Source organism: Panicum virgatum, chromosome 6K (assembly GCF_016808335.1).
Source record: "Panicum virgatum strain AP13 chromosome 6K, P.virgatum_v5, whole genome shotgun sequence".
Classification (NCBI taxonomy): Eukaryota; Viridiplantae; Streptophyta; class Magnoliopsida; order Poales; family Poaceae; genus Panicum; species Panicum virgatum.
Genome location: NC_053141.1, coordinates 7,757,606 through 7,777,402, shown reverse-complemented (window position 1 = coordinate 7,777,402; position 19,797 = coordinate 7,757,606). Strand labels below are relative to the sequence as shown.

Below are 19,797 nucleotides of genomic sequence, written 5' to 3'. Positions count from 1 at the left end.
AAATATATTTTGGTGGACCCTGGGTGAATGGAATATGCTGAGTTATGAGCCTCGTCCATGATCACTTGCCGGAAGTCCCCTTCCTTGAGCACACAAATTCTATCCTTGTACCACAAGGTTTCCTTTTCGTCCACTCGAAAATCTGGTGCTTTGTTTTTTCCAGTATGTTTGCGGATTCTCATTAAACCCTTGTCCAACCCTTGGGCCTTTCTGATTCTGTCCTCCAGGGTAGGTTGGATACTCAGCTTGTGGCTGGAGCCTCGAGGGACAATGTGCACATTCAATCGTCCCATTTCTTCTTGCAGATGGGCATCTTTGGGTCCATAAGGTTTCCGACTTAAGGCATCGGCTATCACGTTAGCTTTCCCGGGGTGGTAATGGATTTCCAAATTATAATCCTTAACCAATTCCAACCATCTTCTTTGCCTTAAGTTCAAATCCGGCTGGGTGAAGATATACTTCAAACTCTTATGGTTGGTGTAAATCTCACACTTATTTCCAATCAAGTAATGTCTCAAAATCTTAAGGGCACGCACTACGGCTACAAACTCTAGATCATGTGTTGGGTAATTCTGCTCATGAGGCCTGAGCTGTCGGGAGGCATAAGCTACTACCTTCCCGTCTTGCATGAGGACATATCCTAACCCTTGGTAGGATGCGTCACAATAGATGACAAAGTCCCGGTTGGTAGGGCTAGTACTGGAGCAGTTGTCAATCTTTTCTTCAATTCCTGAAAACTCCTTTTGTAGGACTCTGTCCAAACAAACTTCTTTTCCTTCTTAAGCAGCTCTGTCATGGGCCGGGCTATCTTGGAGAATCCTTCAATAAATCTCCGATAATACCCAGCTAATCCAAGAAAGCTTCTGATTTAACTAGCATTAGTTGGTTGCTGCCAATTGGAAACCGCTTCGACTTTCTCAGGGTCGACTGTTACTCCTTCTGCGGTTAGAATATGATCAAAGAAAGCCACTTTCTCTAGCTAAAATTCACACTTGCTGAATTTTGCATAGAGTTTGTGCGCTCTTAACTTTTCCAGAACTATCCACAGATGTTGCGCGTGTTCCTGGAAACTCTGGGAGTAGATAAGTATGTCGTCGATAAAGACTACAACAAACTTATCTAACTCATCCATAAACACCTTGTTCATGAGATTCATGAAATAAGCAGGCGCATTCGTGAGTCCAAAAGACATCACGGTAAACTCAAACTGCCCGTAACGGGTGACAAAAGCTGTCTTTGGGATGTCACTTTCCTTAACCTTGAGCTGGTGATATCCTGATCTCAGATCAATCTTGGAGAAGTACTTGGCTCCTTTTAGCTGATCGAATAGATCATCAATTCTGGGGAGAGGCTACTTATTTTTGATGGTGACCTCATTCAGTGCGCGATAATCCACACACATCCTCATACTTCCATCCTTTTTCTTGACAAACAGAACTGGGGCTCCCCATGGAGATGAACTAGGTCTGATAAAACCACTTTGTTGTAACTCTTCTAGTTGTTTCTTCAGCTCTGCTAGTTCTGGGGCTGCCATCCTATAGGGTCTCTTGGCTATGGGAGAGGTCCCTGGGACAAGGTCAAGGGAGAACTCTATGTCCCGGTCTGGTGGCATTCCAGGAGTTCATCGGGGAAAACATCGGGGTCCGAGTATGGCAGGTCACTTGTATCCCATCTGAGTTGGTTAGGTGTACTACCTTGTCAGCACAATCTATGAGACCATTGTGTAGGCTTAACCAGTCCATTCAAAGGATCACATCTATTCCTTTAGACTTAAGTACTACTAGATCGGCTAGAAATTCTACCCCACTTAAATTGATCCTTACCCGGGAACAACCCAGTTGACACTTGATGTCACCTCCAGGCGTTCGGGTTAATAGGGGTGTTTTAGTAGTACCGTAGGTATTTTATGTTTATCCACAAATCTTGACGATATGAATGAGTGTGATGCTCCAGAATCAAATAATACTGTTGCCAGAGTTGAGCTGACTAGGAACTCACCAAGTACCACTCCTTGTGCACCCTGAGCCTCCTGTGCGTTGATGTGGTTGACGCGGGCTCGTCCATAAGGCTGCTGGCTGTTGTTGTTGTTGCCCTTGTTGTTGCTGCCGATGGGGACACGGTTGGCTCTGGATACAGGTGGCCTAGGCCCATTCACCGAGTTGGAGAATGTCGATGCAGCAGGCTTATTTTTGGCATATGGGAAGTTGGCAATGTAATGTCCTGTCTCACTGCAGTTGAAACAGGCTCCAGCATTGTTGTTGTTGGGGGTGACTTGGCTTGCATTGCTCTACGGGGCCTTCATGGGGTTCTGGTTTCTGAACTGTGTGTTAGGGGCCTGGGGGCCTGTCACTTGGGACTGGGTCCTATACTGTATTGGGGCCTGAGATCTTGGTGCAGTATAGCTGGAGCTTCTTGGTTTCTGGAAGCAGACCTGCTGGTGGGCCTTGCTTTCTAGGAACTTGCGCTTGTTTTCCTTCCATTCTTCAGCTTTGGCCCTTTCTGTGAGAATGGCCATGTTCATCAGAGTATTGAAGTCCGGGTATATCTGAGGGGTAAGCAAGGTCCAGAGTTCTGGGCTCAATCCTTTCTTGAACATGTCCTACTTCTTTTCATCCTTATCCACTTCCTCGGGTGCATAGCGGGCCAGCTTCATGAAGTGGTAGGTGTACTCTTCTACTAATATGCTTTCTTGCTGCAGTTCACGGAACTCATCCGCCTTGCGCTTCATGGTGGCTGGGGGGATATGATAGTGGCGGAACTCCTTCACAAATTCCTTCCAAGTGATGGTGGAGGCATCTTCGACAGTGGCACAGTAATTCTCCCACCAAGCTAAGGCAGTTCCGGTGATTTGGTGAGCGGCCAGGAGAACCTTGTCTCGATCTTGGCACTCGAACGGCTCGAGCTTCCTCTGGATCACACGCAGCCAGTCATCTGCCTCCAAGGAGTTGCTGGATCCGGCAAATGTTGGTGGCTTGGTTCTCAGGAAAGCTGTCAGCTTGTCATTCATGGTCTGCTCTCTTGGCCGCTTATTGACGAGGGCATTGGCCAGGGTTTCCAGTATGAGAGTCTGATTGTGTATTATCTGTGCCAGGTCCCCAAGGGATGGTGGTGGTGGCAGTGGCACTTCCCCTTGGCTTCCTTTTCCTTGCTGGTCTACCTCCTGCTCCTTCTGGTTTCGGTCTTGTCCATGCTCATCTTGCGGCCCTCCTGCGCCAGGGGCTGCAGGGGTCTGACTGTGAGAGGCTCTTGAACCACGTCAGGAAGACATCTGTAGATTGGATAGAGTCTTTGTGAGACTGGGATTAGGATTAAGTGATGTTTAAGTTATTTAATTTGTAATTTTTTTAAAAAAAGGCAGAATCTTTCTCCTGCCGAAAAGTACACTAGCTAGCAACAAGCACACAGACAAGCAAACAACAGACACAAACAACTTCATTACTGTAAGGGGGTACAACACTGGGGTGAGACCGAAACATGTACTACATGACTGGGTACAAAGGTCACCACTAAGGGTACAATTTAAACCAAAGGGCTGGGGGCTATTTCTAGGGTGGCTTCGGGGCATGCTACTCGCCGGGCAAGCCTTCTTCCGAGATGGAGTGTGCCTCTAGGGGAATGAATAGTCCTTGCTCGCCGTCCTCTAGGTTTCCATTTTCTCGGGGTTGCTCAACAGCTTCTTCTTCAACGGCGGCAGTAGGCACTTCAGTATTCTCGGGTGGGACTTGTGGGCTTCGCAAGAGTGGTCCCCATCCTATGATGGGCATCCCAAGTAGGATATGGTTTTCCCCAATTGCCGGGACTGGCATTTCACTTCTGGTCCATTCTTGCATACGTCGGTCCCGGGCCTGCTTGAGGCTCTCCTGGGCAACTGCTTCGCTACTGACCGTGGCTACGGCTCTTGCCTCGGCTTGGGACACCCTAATCTGATGCATCCTTACCGCGAGCTCTGCTCGCTCGGCCCAGAGGGTCTGCTCCCTGAGGATGCTGGCTTGCTCGTCAAAGAGCTGATCCAAGGAGGCTAGGTAAGTAGCCACTTGGTACAGGGGATCCTCTTCATGGCGGCGCCATTCCAGGCTCCTCATGCGAGCTTCCCAAACTGGGGTTCTGATGGCCGGAGGAAAGAATCTCATTGGGGTAGGGGCGAGATGTCCTTCAAAAATCCGGCACAGGTAACGGAGTGCCTTCCTGATGACCAAGGGATAAGTGTCTTGGTAAATAAATCCCGTGGCAGTCACTTGCCATGGCTGGATGTCGGGGTAGCGGTCACTTTTGGCGATGACCAGGATCACCATGCAGCGGAGGGTACCGTGGTGCTTGTACTCCCTGCTGTAGTACCTTGGGTGTTTCGTAACGCCAAGGCTCTCTAGGGCATTGATCAAAAGGTTGGGAAAGCCATGTGCAGCTTGGCAAATGCCCTGGGCCCAACCATCCTCAGCCATCTAAAAACAAAGATAGGGTGAACAAGCTTTTCACAAATACTTAGATACAAAAGGGGATAGACGGTCTTTATTTCATCACAGGGTTGGGTACATGGTTCATGGATACATTATTAAGATAGCGGTTCTAGCCTGGACATACTACTCTCTACTCATGGGGATGCTTCCTCAAACCTGGTGCGGCGCTTCTTTGGTGGAAAGCAGTGCTCTTCATCTTCGGTCTGAGTACCCTTATCCCAATGGGTTTCTTCGGGTTCTTCTTCTAGCATCCCAGCTTCTGTCCTGGGAGCCTCATGGTTTTGCCATTGGGCTTGGAGAGCGGCTAGGGAGTTCTCGGCTTGTATGTCTCTTTTTCGTTGTAATTCCATATCTTGAATTGCCTTTTCTGCCCTGCGGATTTGGTGCTTCAGTTGTGCCGCTTGTTCTTGGTAGAGTTGGTCCAAGCCGGTGAGGTAGATGCATAGGTGGGGAGACCGTATCTTCAAATTCTTCTTCTTCCCTTCCAAGTCCTCTCATCTGAGCAATCCATGTGCGTCCTCTTCCTCTAGTAGGTGGGAAAAATCCCATAGGAGTCTGCTGGAGATGATGCTTGTAAACCACACGCAGACGTCGCAGGGCTTTTCGGGCAGCCTTTCGGTAGGTGTCTGGGAAGCAAAAGCCAGTGGTGGAGATGAACCAGAGTTCCACGTTGGGATAGCGGGTGCTCTTGCCCACGAAGATCATCATGTCGCACCGAAGGGTGCTCTTGGAGTCGTACTCCCGGTAGATATACTCCGGTGGGTCCACAACTCCGACGCGTTCCAGGTTGAGTAGCAACAACTTAGGGAGGCCAGGCTCTGCGGGGCAGATTCCGCCACTCCATTCGTCGTCAGCCATCTGGAACCAGGCAAAGGCCAAAGGTAAATGTTGTGTGGAAAGATGGGCTAGGCAGGGAAAGTCCTAGGGAAAATGGCTTAGAAGAGGTCCTCGATCCTTAGGGTCACGTCCTACAGCCAACCTACGGCTCTGATACCACCTGAGGCGTCCCCACATAAGTAGAGACTAAATGTGATACAAATATCAGTCTCAGGAGGCTGATAACACATTTATTCAACAGATGGTTCAGTCACCGTACAAACCTCCGAGGAGGCGGACACTCGATACAAACGATAATAAGTAATAAAACAGCTACAGTGATACACCAAAGCACGACCCAGACGGTTTCCAGCTCGGACTCCGAGTAATGCGCTAGCAGAAGCATCTTGCAGAGGGCAAACACCACAGGCAAGGTTGGGCGCGGACACAACCTCTACTCAACGTCTTAAATTGCGAAGTCCGGATCTTCTTCTGAAGAAAGACCACAAATATATATCGGGTTAGTACGAAAGTACTCAACAAGTCCAACCCCATCCACGAAGGGGGTAACACAGATATGCACAGGATAAATCAAGCATAAAGCTGAGGGTTATTTTAGGTAAAGCTAGATCTTACACATGCAAGGGTTTATTTTCGAAAAGAGTTTTCTTAAAACAGTTTCTTACTTAACCGAATAAGGAGTGGGGTTGGTCCTACACAAAGGATCCAAGTTTTATTGCTACCGGACTCCCCATCCGTAGTAGTTCACGGCACAACTGTCAGACACCTTCCCAAAACAACTCACACCACGGAAACATCCCTCCCAAAAGTCTAGTTGTGTGACCAAACCGTAACTCGCCCAATACCGTGGGCACGGCTATTCGAATATGTTTTACACTCTGCAGAGGTGTACAACTTTACCCACAAGTGGGGTACCACAGCACGATCACCTTAGTGTCGGTGTAGATTCCAACAAAGCCATTACCCACCTTAGCTAGACCTGACTAGCCAACACGGACTTCACCAAGAGGCCATTGACCTATTACTGAGGTTTAACTGGGGCATAAGTCACCACGACCTTATCCCTTCTCCTTGGTCACCCGTTGCTCTCAGCTCTCCTGATGGCTATCAGACTAACTAGTGGGGTTTATGCTAAGCCGTTGCCACACACAACGGTCGAGTGGTTTGCACGATAGTTGAGTTAGGCAAGATGACACATCAATTCGGTCCTTAATTATGACGGGATTGATATCTCCCAACCTTCTTGCTCAACCATAAAGGTACGAGCCTCCTATATGACAGTTCACACAGAAATGCCATCCACCCATCCCATCTTAACAATTCTATTCTTTTATAACCCACTTACCTTTCAGAAAACTCACACATTTTCCTTTTTATAAAACAGGTTGTAACCATTTTTTTAGTGTAATTAAAATGAGCACAAGATCCTAATCGGCATTCTAGCAACGATTAACATCCAAATAGATTAACTCGTATTTAGACATTAATCTAGGTGGCCAATGAATGGTTATAACAAATCAAGGGGTGGCTATCCAACCATGTTTTCAGCAATCAAAACATATGCAAGTTTGTAAAACGGCCGATAGGTTGTGTTTATAAAACCGGGTTAAATATGTAATCAAAGGATGAGATTGAACTTGCCGTCTTCAAAGCCTTCCGGGAGTTCTTGCTCACGGTACGGTTCTTCAGCCTCCGGCTCGCGGTACTGCTCGGCGAACTCCTCGACAGGTTCTCCCTCGTTCGCACCGGTATCTACGGCACACACAAACAAACACACAATAAAGAAAAAGAAATAAATGTTTTATCGTTGACCTTGAATCGGAGAAGGTTAATATATGGAGATGGGAATAATATCTTCAGGAGATTTTCTAATGGTACGGCTAAAAATATATTAGAAATGGTGTGGTAAAGTTTCGGGGTGATTAGAGGATTTTAGGCGCATGAAATGATAGGTCGGGGAGGGGTTTAGGGTTAAATAAGGATCTAGGGGCTTATTTGTAATTAGTTTTGAGAGTGAAAGGACTTGATTATAATTTTGGAAAACATCCGAGCTACTCTGGAAATGTGCAAGGACCGATTGGTAATTATCTTGAATGGTGGAAGGGTTGATTTGGAATAATTAAAGATGGAGGGGGCTTCTTTTAAAAGGAAATAGAGAGGGGGGCTCTTAATATAATAGAAAGGAAGGGAGGGGGTTTTGGGAAAATCTGCCCTTCTTCTTCCTCCCTCCCGTGGGGAATAGAGGAGGGGGCGCCGGCGGCGGCTCCTGCCGGCGGCCCTGGGCACGGCAGCGGCCGGGAGGAGGGGGAAAAGGCGGAGGGCGACATGGGCGATCGATTCCCCTCCTCGATTTGGGTGGTGGCAGCCTGTAGAGGCGGCGCCACGGTGGCGGGCGGCGGCCGGCGTGCGTGGCGGCGGCGCTGCGGGGCCCGGTGGCGGCTAGGGCAAGGGGGGAAATGACGAGGGGAGCGAGGGCATTCTATTGCCCTTCTCACCTTGGTCTGGGATGGAGCGAGCAGGCGTCGCGACAGTGGCCTGCGGCGGCGGGCGGAGGCATGCGTGGCGGCGGCGCTGCGGGCTAGGGGAGGGGGCACGCGGTGGCGAGGGCGGTGATGGCGGTCAGGGCTGCGCGAGGAGCCTATTTATAGGCGGGGTAAGGCGGTGGGGAGGACGGGGCGTGTCGGGCGACCAGTGGGGCAGCTCGTCGCCATTAATGGCGTTCGGAGCGTCGCGGAGCGGCGAGGCGGCACAGGGTGACGGGGCGGCTCGGGCTGGCGCGAGAGGGGGAGGCGGCGCTGTGCTTGGCGACGGGCGGCGCGGCAAGCATCCGGGCGTGTGGTTCACGTGGGAGCAGGGGCACGCGTGCGCGTGGACAGGAAGCAGGAAGGAGGAAAGAGAATGAAGAAGAAAGGAGAAGGAGGGAGAAAAAGAAAAGAAGAAAAAGAAAAAGGGAAAGAGAAGAAGAAAAAGAAGAGAGGGAGGAAAAAGAGAGAGAGCGGCTGTCGGCGGGATTCGCGGCGACGGTCGACCACGCACGGCGGTGACCGCGGGGTTGATCGAGCACGCGCGGCGGTCGGGCGGCACGCAGCGCAACGCGCGGGACGAGGAAAAGAAAGAGAAGTGACAGCAATTGATTTCGGTGTCGGGCGGCGAAACGCCGGGAAGGATTTTGGGAGATTAGGAGCTCGGACGGAAAAAGATTCTGAAACGAGTCGAGCTCAGCGACGAAAAAGTTTTGAAAATTATTTTTAGCAAGTGATTTGTTTTGGTGAATTTTTTTAGGATGTTACAGAAGCAAACTCCGTAGATGCTGGACAAAAGAGTACCTCGCATCACCGTGGAGAAGCCCGTTGCGGCGTCGAGATCTAAATGTGTAGGGTTTTAGAGGAGGAGGCATTGGATTAAGGACCGGGCATTGCCATTGCACACCAATGCCCCTCCTCCACCTTCTCCCCCGCGCATCTCCGCACGAGCTGCTTGTTGGTGCTCGACCTCGTGCCGACGCCTCCATCCATTCATTGCAGTGAGCCTGAGTAGTGGCATAGATAGGGATGGGAAACCGGGGTGAGACTGTGAGAGAAGAGGATTTCTATTCTTAGCGCGCACGACCTGCTGCTAGCCTGCCACGTTATTGCAGATCACGACTACCATCACTGTTGCATGCACGTATTGCGGGAATTGCTATGACCCGCGTATGGACATATTAATTAAGATTAGCATATGCACTCAGTAAAAGAAGCATATAACATAAAAAACACTTTCAAAATTTTATTTAAATTACATTATTATATTTAATATCTTCAAAATAAGATAATATTTAAATATATTTGTATGTTTTTTAAATTGAAACACTTTGATGAAGCTAGAACAAATTTTATTACAAATATTGTTCCACCTAAAAATATAAATAAGTTGAAAACAAATAAAAAGGTTCAACGGAAAGAAAAATTTCATTCCGAATGTATTCTGTCAAAAATAGAAGTTGGTCGGAGACTTAAAAAAATATTTCAGAACAAAATAAAATATTTTAGAAAACATTATTTTGAAATAAACTAAAAATAGTTTATACAAAATATCATCTAAATATAGTTAAGTATGGTCTAGTTTGGAAGATCTCAGTGTAAAAAACACAGCGGTGCAATCGAAATTCAGTTTAGATGAATAATTTGTGAAATAGAGTATTTTTTTTGTTTGGATAAAAATATTGCATGCAAATATGGGGCCCACCACATGGTATTTGGACATGCTCTTGGGCGTGCTGACTCTAGCTGGCTTTATGGATCGACTTGGCGGCGCGCGAAGAGCTGAGAAGCTCCGTGAGCTGCGGTGCGTACACGAGGCAGTAGGTTTTAAGAAATCCGATACGTGTTTGATCGCTCATCAAATAGTGGCCCTAGCCGTGGATATACACCAGCTCCGCCACCGATGATAGCGATTAGTTCCGCAGGCACTGTCGCAGTGACGACACGCTGGCTGCTTCCTGTTGGGCCCACGTGTGGGACGCCGCTTTTGAATGAGAGGAAGCACACGCCAGCACTCCACGCGCGTAAAGAGAAGGCATCGCAAGCAGCCAAGCACTACCATGGTGACAGGAAGGTGGCAACCTTCCGTTCGCGAGCAAACGGAAACAGTAGTATAGTAGTGGCTTCCTGTAGACTTTGAAATCTTCAGCGATATATATCTACATCACCAATTTCTCCATGCAAACTTTAATCTGAACTACCGAATCGACATTCAAGGGGGACGCAGGGGGAGTGAGAGGGAGATTTGCAAAAGTATGAGTACCCAATCCAAAAATAAATGGTTAATTGTAAAATTTACCAAGCTTCTGATACGTCTATTGAATAGGCTCCCCCCTCCAGGGCCGAGGACTTCTAAATCGTTTTCTTCTTTTCTGTATTGACCTGCTGCTGCTTTGTGCGATTATTGTATCATCTGTCGTCGGGGAGAACGCAACGTGCAATAACTACACTCTTCACGTTTATCTCGGTGCCTTTGAATTCTTCACGTTTATGTGTTTTCCGTACAAAAGCGTCTCCTAATTAAAGAATTCTTAGGCTGCTGAATATGATAACCACAATCATTGTCATCAAATATGAACGCGCGCGTCATTGGCTAGTAATAAAAGGAAAAGACCCGACACATGTTGCAACAGCCGAGCGCGCGTGTTGCCCGCTCTGATATTGTATTCAAAATAAATTAGCTAACTATTAGGGGAACAAAACACGAATCTTCCGATATAACATGGTGCTGGCGGCTACCTAAAATATGATTGCAAAACATATCCCAACCGATCCCTTTGTCTTGACTGTTAGATATTAAGCTACGGAGAATCCTAGGGTATAGTATTTACTAGCCGGTGTATGAAATATCGATACTTTAGTTTTTCAGGATTCATAGATTTTACTTATACATCTAGGCATAAATATATACGTAGATGCATAGTTTTAACTATAGAAAAGTTAAATGGCGGATAATTAAAATTTATATATATATTTCTTTAAGTAACAAATATCATAGGAAGTTATGAGAAACGGAAGCCAGCTCAAACAATTTCCTCATTCGAGCCGGGGCGTTAAGAAGCTGCCATATCAGAAGTATACATACAGGATGATGCAAAGACAGCGGCAAGAATATTCTCTTTTTATGTGCCCGTGACTTCGAAGCCAAAATTAATATTGGGCATACGTGGCAGCATGGATACGTACTTTACCCTCATATTCGCCGCCTTCTTTATTTTTTTAGAAAGACACCAATAAGGTGTCTCATATCTGATTCATATCAAGTAAATAATTGGTGGCATAAAAGAAGGACAACGACATAAAGAAAATAAAATTACATCGAAGAGTTCTCTCTTCGACTTCTTCAATCGATTGTTTGTCATCCACCGAAGTTTGAAAAATGCAGTGGAATGATAGCATGGGAAAAAGGACGCCTTATGCCATCGTCACACAAGGTTTTGACCGAAGGGTAGTGGAAACGGAGTCGGTGCTGGTTTGGTCGACCACTGGTTCGGCCCAACCGACATAAGCTTCGTATGTGGTTTCAATTCTGAAATTTGGCTTCAATCCTTAATGGAGTTTCTCACAAAAATCTAAAATTTGAGCACATGGCTTCCTCTCTATGCTGTGGATTTTTCACATGGTTTGATCTCTATGCTGTGGATTTTTCACATGGTTTGATCTCTATGCTGTGGATTTTTCATTTGAGGCACTGTTTGCCTCAAATATTTGAATGAAGTTGTGCTATTTTAGTATGAGAACAAGATTATATAATAATTTGGACTCGATCTATAAATGTTTGCCTTATTTCTAAATAAATAATTTCCTAGATTTATGGAAGCTATTTTTTCTATCTTTACACACAAGCATGATAGATTTTTTTCTGAAATTTATGATACAATAATATGTTGAGTTTTGATTTTTTTACACACATGCAATGGCAGAACGCCGGCGCTTGGCGAGCATGATGAGGAACAGCGCGACGAGAGCAAATCCAAGGTAGAGGTAGTGCTGGCCTTCCATTGGAGTTGCTCCCAATGTAAGCTCCCGGTGCTTAGCTTCTACGTTCTAATTGTGGTGAAATTTTTATGGTTGGCATATTATTGTATACTTGAACTATAGTAAAAAATTTATACTTATTGGATCACATATAGCTTAATTATAGATTTATTTAGGTTTATGCTTGTTAAATCTCTGCTTTATCTATAACTAAATTATCCGTGAATGAATATGAAATTTTTATGACAGTTTAGGCATAGTACAATAGTTTGACAATCATAAAAATTTTACCACAATTGAATCATAGAAGCTACACCTATGAATTGTTTCAATTAATTATAGGAAAGCATAGATTTAAAACTACAGAAAAAATTTTGCACTAAAAATACCATATTATATCTTCATGTGGAGTCCAAAAAAATTAGATTTTTCATTTTATGATTTTTCTGCGATTTACTGTAATTTTTCAAAATTTTAGAGGAAAAAATAAATAATAAAAAAGAAAAAGACAAAACCATGTTAGTGTAGCAAAACTATGATCCAAAACCACAATCCAAAGCCACCTATTATAGTTTGGGGGTGAAGTAGTCCACCTTGAATAGTTTGGGAGTTATGTAGACTTCGCTAGGCACTAGGGCCCTAGTTCATAGTTTCACACATAGTCTCTAGATTTGCCGGTACGGCCCTGTTCGTGGATTGCATGCCGGAGAGCATGGCGCACATGGGCGGCGCACTGGCATGGAGCTGCTAGTGGAGCCAGTGCCGGCGAACAGCAGGAGAGGATCAGTGCCTCCTCAAAGTGCTGGGCCGATCTGTTAGCAAATTCTAAAAGGGAAGTGGTCGCGATGTTTGAGGCCTCCTTATATATATTGGTCGGAGATGGGAAGGCAGCGCTTTTTTGGTTAGATAGGTGGCTAAACGGGGACACGATTAAAAAGTTAGGCCATTTCCAGTGAAGGTTTCATGAGAATTTTATGTATATTAAATAGGGTGTCATGTTACTGTTTTAGATGATGTGACACTGGTTTAATAAGAAAAGAGATAAAATGAGTTTCATCTAAATGAAATCATGTATGTACAGTTACCAATACTTGATGAGCCTTAGAATTAAATATGATGAGAGCCTATGAAAAACAGCAAACATAAAACAATAATGTATTGTGGGGTGAGTTTCATCCATGATTTGAAATGGTCGAACTCGGGGGAGCACTCAGCAAGTTGTCACTACTAGAAAACAACCCATGAGAACCGGTCGAAAACGCCCATAGGTACCGGTTTTGCAACCGGTACCCGCCAACCGAGACCATTGGCCTCGGTCTAAGACACCGGGCTTTTCACCTGGTGCCTTAAGCATCCATTGGTACCGGTTGGAAAGACCAACCGGTACCACCAACAGCTACCTCTCCCGTTGAATCTCTCCCGTTCATGTATCCTCTCCGGTTCTAATCTCTCCGATCTTCTTCCGTTCCAGCTAGTGCCAACAATCATTCGAAGAATCAACCACAAAATATTAAATCAATTGATACAAATTCTATAAATCTCACAAATCATTCAAAGAATCAATTACAAAATTAATACACTCAATACAATACCACATAGTACCAAATCAGCATACTAGTAGTAGAGAAATGATGGGCATCTCCTTGTGCGGCTTGGTGTAAGAGTAGGCGGAGCCGCGCTTGGGGTGGACGACGATGGCGCCGTGCACGGTGGCGCGGTCGAAGTCGCTGTGCGCGTGCCACCAAACCGTGCCCTCCTCCTCGAAGAACCCGGGTGGTGACTCAGGTAGCTCATCTCCCAGAGCTTGTGGACTCCGTAATCCACCGCCTGCAACCAAACCAAACAAGTCAAATCAATCGTCTACAGACGGCGTGAGAGAACCGAAGAGGAAGCACGAGGTTGAGGGGAGGGGGGCCGATCTGGGAGATGTGGATCGGGGAGGGCATCAGGGTGGCTCGGCGCTGGAGCTGGCCGGGTCAGCACGGGACAAAAAATCGACACGTCGTCAGCAACGTGGAGGGCGGCGCAGGCACTAGCCGGAGTAGCAGGCGGGGGTACCACTCAAATCGGCGGCCGGCACAGGAGGCGGAGGCGCAGGGACTCACCGGGGCGGGCGCGGGGGCGGGCGGCCCAGACCCTCGCAGGCGCAGAGCACGGCGGGCAGGGAACCGCGGGGCCCGGAGCTGCAGCTCGCCGGCGCGGCGAGGACGACGGCAGCACGCGGGCGGGGGGGCGTCGCGGGGGCTGGGGCTCGCCGGGCGACGCGGACGCCGGCGGCGCGCGGGAGCAGGATAAGGTAGCGAGAGAGATGAGAGGTAGAGGATAAGAGAAGTCGGCAGCAGCGACTTAAAAATATCTGGAGCAGACATCGGCCATCGGTACCGGTTGATAGTTTTCACCGGTGCCAAAAATCAATATCCCCAGCGAGAGATCGGCCATTGGTACCGGTTGATAGTTTTCACCGGTGCCAAAAATCAGCATGCAGATTGATCCCGGGCTGTGAAACGACCCAGTGCCAATTCTTGATCATTGGTACCGGATTGTGCCATCACCCGGTACCAAAGGTTCTCCCTAGCCACCTTGATCCATTGGTCCGAGCTAAAAGTACTAGTGCCGTTGCAACCGGTACTGATGCATGTATTAGTACCGGGTGATATGGCAACTGGTACTTTTGTGCTGGATCGAAGGCCCATTTTCTAGTAGTGTGTACTTACCTAACGGGGCAAGACCCTTTGGAAGACACGCGCCCTGGCAAAATGCAATTTTTTCTTTTGGTTGGCAATCTACTAACGTTGCTGGATGTCGGAGCGCCTGTTGTGCCATGCCCTGCCCAACCACGGGAATTGTGCCCTTTGTTGCCAGGAGCATGATGAGTCGATTGACCACCTCTTGCTAGCATGTGCGTTCAGCAGAGAGTATTGGTTCAAAGTGTCACGAATCGATCTCAGGGCACCAGGCACTCATACGGGAGTGGCTATATATCGCTTAAGGTGATAGATACAGAAGCCATCACCTAAAGGATATTAAATGTATCGTGATCAGCTCAACAATTGGATTGTTTAGCAAAGATGATGTCACCTATGTGCATGCAAATTTGAAACTAAAAAAAACTATAAGTATTAAACTGAAAATTTAAATTAAATTTGGACTACATCATTGCCTTTCTTATGATAAAATTTTCAAAACAAGACCACACTCGCCTATATTTGCACAATACTTTTCAAAATATTTTCTTTACATTAAATAATTAATTTTAGATTCTGGGAACAAATAATTTAACAAGTCAAACAAATAATTACTTTGACGAACAAAAAATTAAACATAACAAACAGATAATAATGTACAACGAACAAAAAACTAAACATCGCGAACAAATAGGTCAACATCATAGAACAATTTTAATCTACAAAGCGAACAAATAGAACAATGCCACAGAACATTTGATTGTATATGAACTTTAGAATGAAAAAGAGGGATAGAGGAAAATAAAAAAATAAATACAAAGCAGGAAAAAGAAATGGAAAACAAAATTAATTAATGTGAGATGAGAGACGAATGAAGCTGCCGCCAGTTGCCCAGCGAGCCCCACCAGCGGGCTCCGCGCTCGCGTTGTTGTCTATGCAGCAAATTAATTAATGGGCCGAATTATTCTCACCATCAGCCCACGAGTAATCCTTCATGCGACAGCATCGCGCGCGCGCGATACATAGCTATTGCGCACTCTTACCCCCTCTGCATGGGGAGCTTCGTTCTAGATTGGTGGTTGGGTGAACGAACAAACAATTTGGAGGAAGCTCCTTTCTTTCTTCCAGTGGATGAAATTGGGTTTCCTTGTATTCTCACTTCAAACGGCACATCTGGCTGCTCATGGTTTCATACTGTCTGTGGCCACCAGGTAACCAACTGAAGGTGAGATATTATTGGAGGAAGGCAAGCCGACCGAAGATCATATTTTTGTTATGTACCGAAGATCATTACTGGACAATACTGTTATGTCCAGTATTGTGCTGGGACAACAACGGCGGCGCTTGCGGGCGTCGTTCCCCTCCCTGGAGGTGTTGTTGTGTTGTCTTGGGAGTCGTGGTCCTTCTGCCTCGCCGACGTGGTAGTTTCCGTCCTCTCGGCTTTGCTTGTGGTGGGTCATCGTCACTGGCGTGGTTGCTCTGGGGTGGAGCTGAGGTGAAAGCCTTTGCCTGTCTGCAGGCCGATGGTGGCGATGCCTTTGGGTGCCGTTTCTCACCTTGGAGGCATCAATCGTTCGCTCTGTCCCCCTTCGTGCCCCCCTTGGCTGGTCGCCTGGTCGATGGTTCATCCTGTGTACCTGCCTTGCTTCATTTTACACACTGTCATCTCAAAGGCCTAGGCTGTGGCGGATTGCTTGCAGATGGTGGTTCGTTGGCCCTGGCGGATGCTTTGCCGCTGTGATTGTGTTGTTTGGTGGATGTTTTGCCACCTGACGTTGCTTCGAGTTTGGCACATGGTTTGACCCCAAGATAGCTGGAGTTGGGTGCTACACTGCTACTTCCACGTAAACCACCTGGCAAACAATCACCAATAAACAATTTAGCCTCAGTGCTTATTATTTTAGGTTACGGAGAACCACCACTCACTGCTCTGCTATTTAAGTTGCAGCTTACTAAGCTAGCAAAGCCACACCAATCACCAGGAGCTTGCATTGGGACTTGGGAGCAACACCAATGGAAGACCACCAGCACTGCCTCTACCTCGTATTAGCTCTCGTCTCGCTGCTCGTCATCTTGCTCGCCAAGCGCCGGCGCTCCGCCGCGGCGCCCGAGCACGGCCTGCGGCAACCACCGGGGCCATGGAAGCTGCCAATCATCGGCAGCCTGCACCACATGATCGGCAAGCTCCCGCACCACGCGATGCGTGACCTCGCGCGGCGCCACGGGCCGCTCATGCTGCTCCAGCTCGGCGAGGTGCCCACGCTGGTGGTGTCGTCCCGGGAGGCGGCGCGGGAGGTGATGAGGACGCACGACGCGGTGTTCGCGACGCGGCCGATGAGCCCCACCATGCGGGCGCTCACCGACGGCGGCCGGGGGATCATCATGGCGCCCTACGGGGCCCACTGGCGGCAGCTCCGCCGGATCACCATCACCAAGCTCCTCAGCGCGCGCCGCGTCAACTCCTTCCGCGCCGTCCGCGAGGAGGAGGCTGCCGCCATGCTGCGCGTGTGCGCCGCCGCGGCGGCGGAGTCTCGCGCCGTGAACATGCGCGAGCGGCTGTCCGAGCTCATCACGGACACCACGATGCGCGCTGCGATGGGCGACCGGATCAAGGACCGCGAGGTCTTGCTGCGGGCGCTCGACGAAGCCATCGTGCTCGCCGCCGGGTTCAACCCAGCCGACCTGTGGCCGTCATCCCGGATCGTCAGCTGGCTCAGCAGCACCGTGCGCCGCAGCGAGGAGATCCGTCAAACCTCGTTCGGGATCCTCGACGAAATCATCAAGGACCACCTGGAGAGGATGGAGCGTGGCGACGGCGGCGAGGTCGAAGACCTCCTCGACGTGCTGCTCAAGGTACAGAAGGATGGTGAGCTGCCGATCCCCCTCGACACGGACGTCATCAAAGTCGCCATCACTGTAAGCAATCTTCAACTCATCAATCAATTCAATCCGATCCGTTAGTTCTTTACCGATTACTTAGAGATCGACACTCCGTATGATTGCTCGCAGGACATCTTCGCCGGCAGCGAGACGACAGCGCCGACGCTGGAGTGGGCCATGGCGGAGCTCGTCCAGAACCCCAAGGTCATGGAGCGGGCGACGGCGGAGGTGCGACGCGCCTTCGCCGCGCACGGGTCGGTGCGGGAGGAGAAGCTCGTGGAGGCGGGGCTCCAGTACCTGCCCCTCGTCATCCGCGAGACTCTCCGGCTGCACACGCCACTGCCGTTCCTGATCCCGCAGGCGTGCCAGGAACCCTGCCGCGTGCTGGGCTACGACGTGCCGCAGGGCATCACGGTGATGGTGAACGCCTGGGCGCTGGGCCGCGACGAGCGCTACTGGCCGGGGGACCCCGACGCGTTCCGGCCGGAGCGGTTCGAGGCCGGCGGCGGAAGCGCGGCGGATTTTAAGGGCACCGACTACGAGCTCCTGCCGTTCGGTGCCGGGCGGAGGATGTGCCCTGGCCTGGGGTTTGGGCTGGCCAACATGGAGCTCGCGCTCGCCAGCCTCCTCTTCCACTTCGACTGGGAGGTGCCCGGTGGTGCCAAGCTCGACATGACCGAGGCGTTCGGCATCACCGCGCACCGGAAATCCAGGCTCCTGCTCCGCCCCATCCTTCGCGTTCCTGTGCCAGGCGTCTAGGTCCTGATCATGTTTGTGATGTACTGTGTAGTGGTAAACTTTGTCATGTTATGTGCTGTATGGTTTGTTTTTGTGCCGAATAATCTTCTTTCATTATACTAGTTTGATATCTTTTGTGGAGAATCAATATTTATGAGTCGATTTTTTTTGCCAAAATCTATATGATTCCTAATGTTCCAAACTATAGATAAAAGTATTCTAGCAAAAAAAAATAAATGTACAAAGAGCACACATCAATTTTTCTTAATAAATTAACTTTTGGGAACAATATATAATATAAGAAGACATTTACACCTTACTCCCTCCATATAGGATTTAGATGACGTTTTGGACAAGATTTGAGTCAAACATTGAGAATATAAATCATGAATAATTTTTAAGTTATTGAGTTTGAAAATGTGAAAATTATATGAATAAATTTGTCTTAAGAAACACTTTCATAAAAATATACATATATCACTTTTCAACAAATATTTTTATAAAAATAAGCGGTCAAAGTTATATTTTGAAGACCGTGTCGCTGTTCTAAACGTCATCTATTTCTTATATGGAGGGAGTACATATGTTTTGCTTTGTGTGTTCCCAAGCCGATATTTTTTCAGCGGTCGATAGTTCTTGTTGTAAGCAACAAATTTACCGATATGTAAAATTACGTGCAGAAGGGCAGTAAAGCTGCCTCCGTGCAGCCTTGCCTCGATATGTGCCGTAGTTTACTAGCCTCTTGTAACCTGTAAAGACATCGTTATCTTTTGCAATAAAATTTCAGGCACCCCTTTTCTTAAAAAAAAAAACTGGAGGCTGGCCAACTGGATGTGGAAAGAAGCCAAGACCAGGAGTATCTTGCAGCTTTTCAACAGTGCTAGGTGCTTTGACAGGACAAGTGTAATTAAAATAGAATGCTGCTACTCTCTTGATAGCTATAATTTTCGTAGCGGCTGCATGTAGAGCTGCACTTCCACAACTAATGGCCATGTTTGGATACTCTAACTGGATTACATGTTAGAGTTAGTTTCTAGCTCATGACTAACTCTAAACTAACTCTAACCAAAATGGTATTTGGATGCAAGGGTTAGACTACAATAAAAACACTTTTTCAATCATTTGTCTATTTTAAATCCTCTTTCTAGCCGGATCTGGTGTGGCCACCTCTTTCTTCCCTTCTTCTCTATCTCTCTCCACTGTTCTCTCTTTGCGCCTCCTCCCAGTGCCAGTCTCTCCCTCTCCCTCTCCCTCCCTCCCCAGCATCTCCTCTCCGGCGGCTCCTCTTTGGTGGCGCCGCCCTCCTTCGGCCTAGCCTCCGCTGCCTGCTCGCCCTCCTCCACCTCCTCTTCGGAGAATCGAGCATCACGGCTCGGCATGCCGGCGGATCAAGCAGCCCGAGGGCCAACGCGGCGGTGGGAGGAGCAGCGCGCGTCTGCGCAGAGCGGAGGATGGCGGTGGCACCGGCGCGGCACGGAGGAGGGGCCTCGACCGGCACCGTGGTGGGCGAAGCTTCGCCGCGGCTCGACCGGTGACGCGGCGGGCAGAGCTCGGCCGCGCCCTCGGCGGCGCGCGGAGATCGGTCGCGACTCCCGTCGGCCCGGCAAGCGGAGCACGGCTGCGGCCGCGGCCACCGGCGGCCCGACGGGCGGAGCAGTAGCCATGGCGTGACGGTCGGCGGATGGGGGAGGGCGCAGCAGCCGC

The 19,797-nt window shown here is 48.5% G+C and overlaps 1 protein-coding gene across 1 annotated transcript; it reads left to right on the top strand.

Moving 5' to 3' along the window:
- The first annotated feature begins 16,435 nt into the window (after positions 1-16,435).
- Positions 16,436-18,270, top strand: LOC120711542 (desmethyl-deoxy-podophyllotoxin synthase-like). Its single transcript, XM_039997098.1, has 2 exons — positions 16,436-17,391; positions 17,485-18,270. Exons 1-2 carry the CDS (start codon positions 16,489-16,491, stop codon positions 18,112-18,114), a joined length of 1,533 nt encoding a protein of 510 aa, XP_039853032.1. The 5' UTR covers positions 16,436-16,488; the 3' UTR covers positions 18,115-18,270.
- The last annotated feature ends 1,527 nt before the right edge of the window (positions 18,271-19,797 follow it).

Coding starts and splice junctions, on each gene's coding strand:
- LOC120711542 (XM_039997098.1), top strand. CDS start 16,489: ATGGAAGACCACCAGCACTGCCTCTACCTCGTATTAGCTCTCGTCTCG. Junction 17,392..17,484: donor TCATCAAAGTCGCCATCACT/GTAAGCAATCTT, acceptor GATTGCTCGCAG/GACATCTTCGCCGGCAGCGA.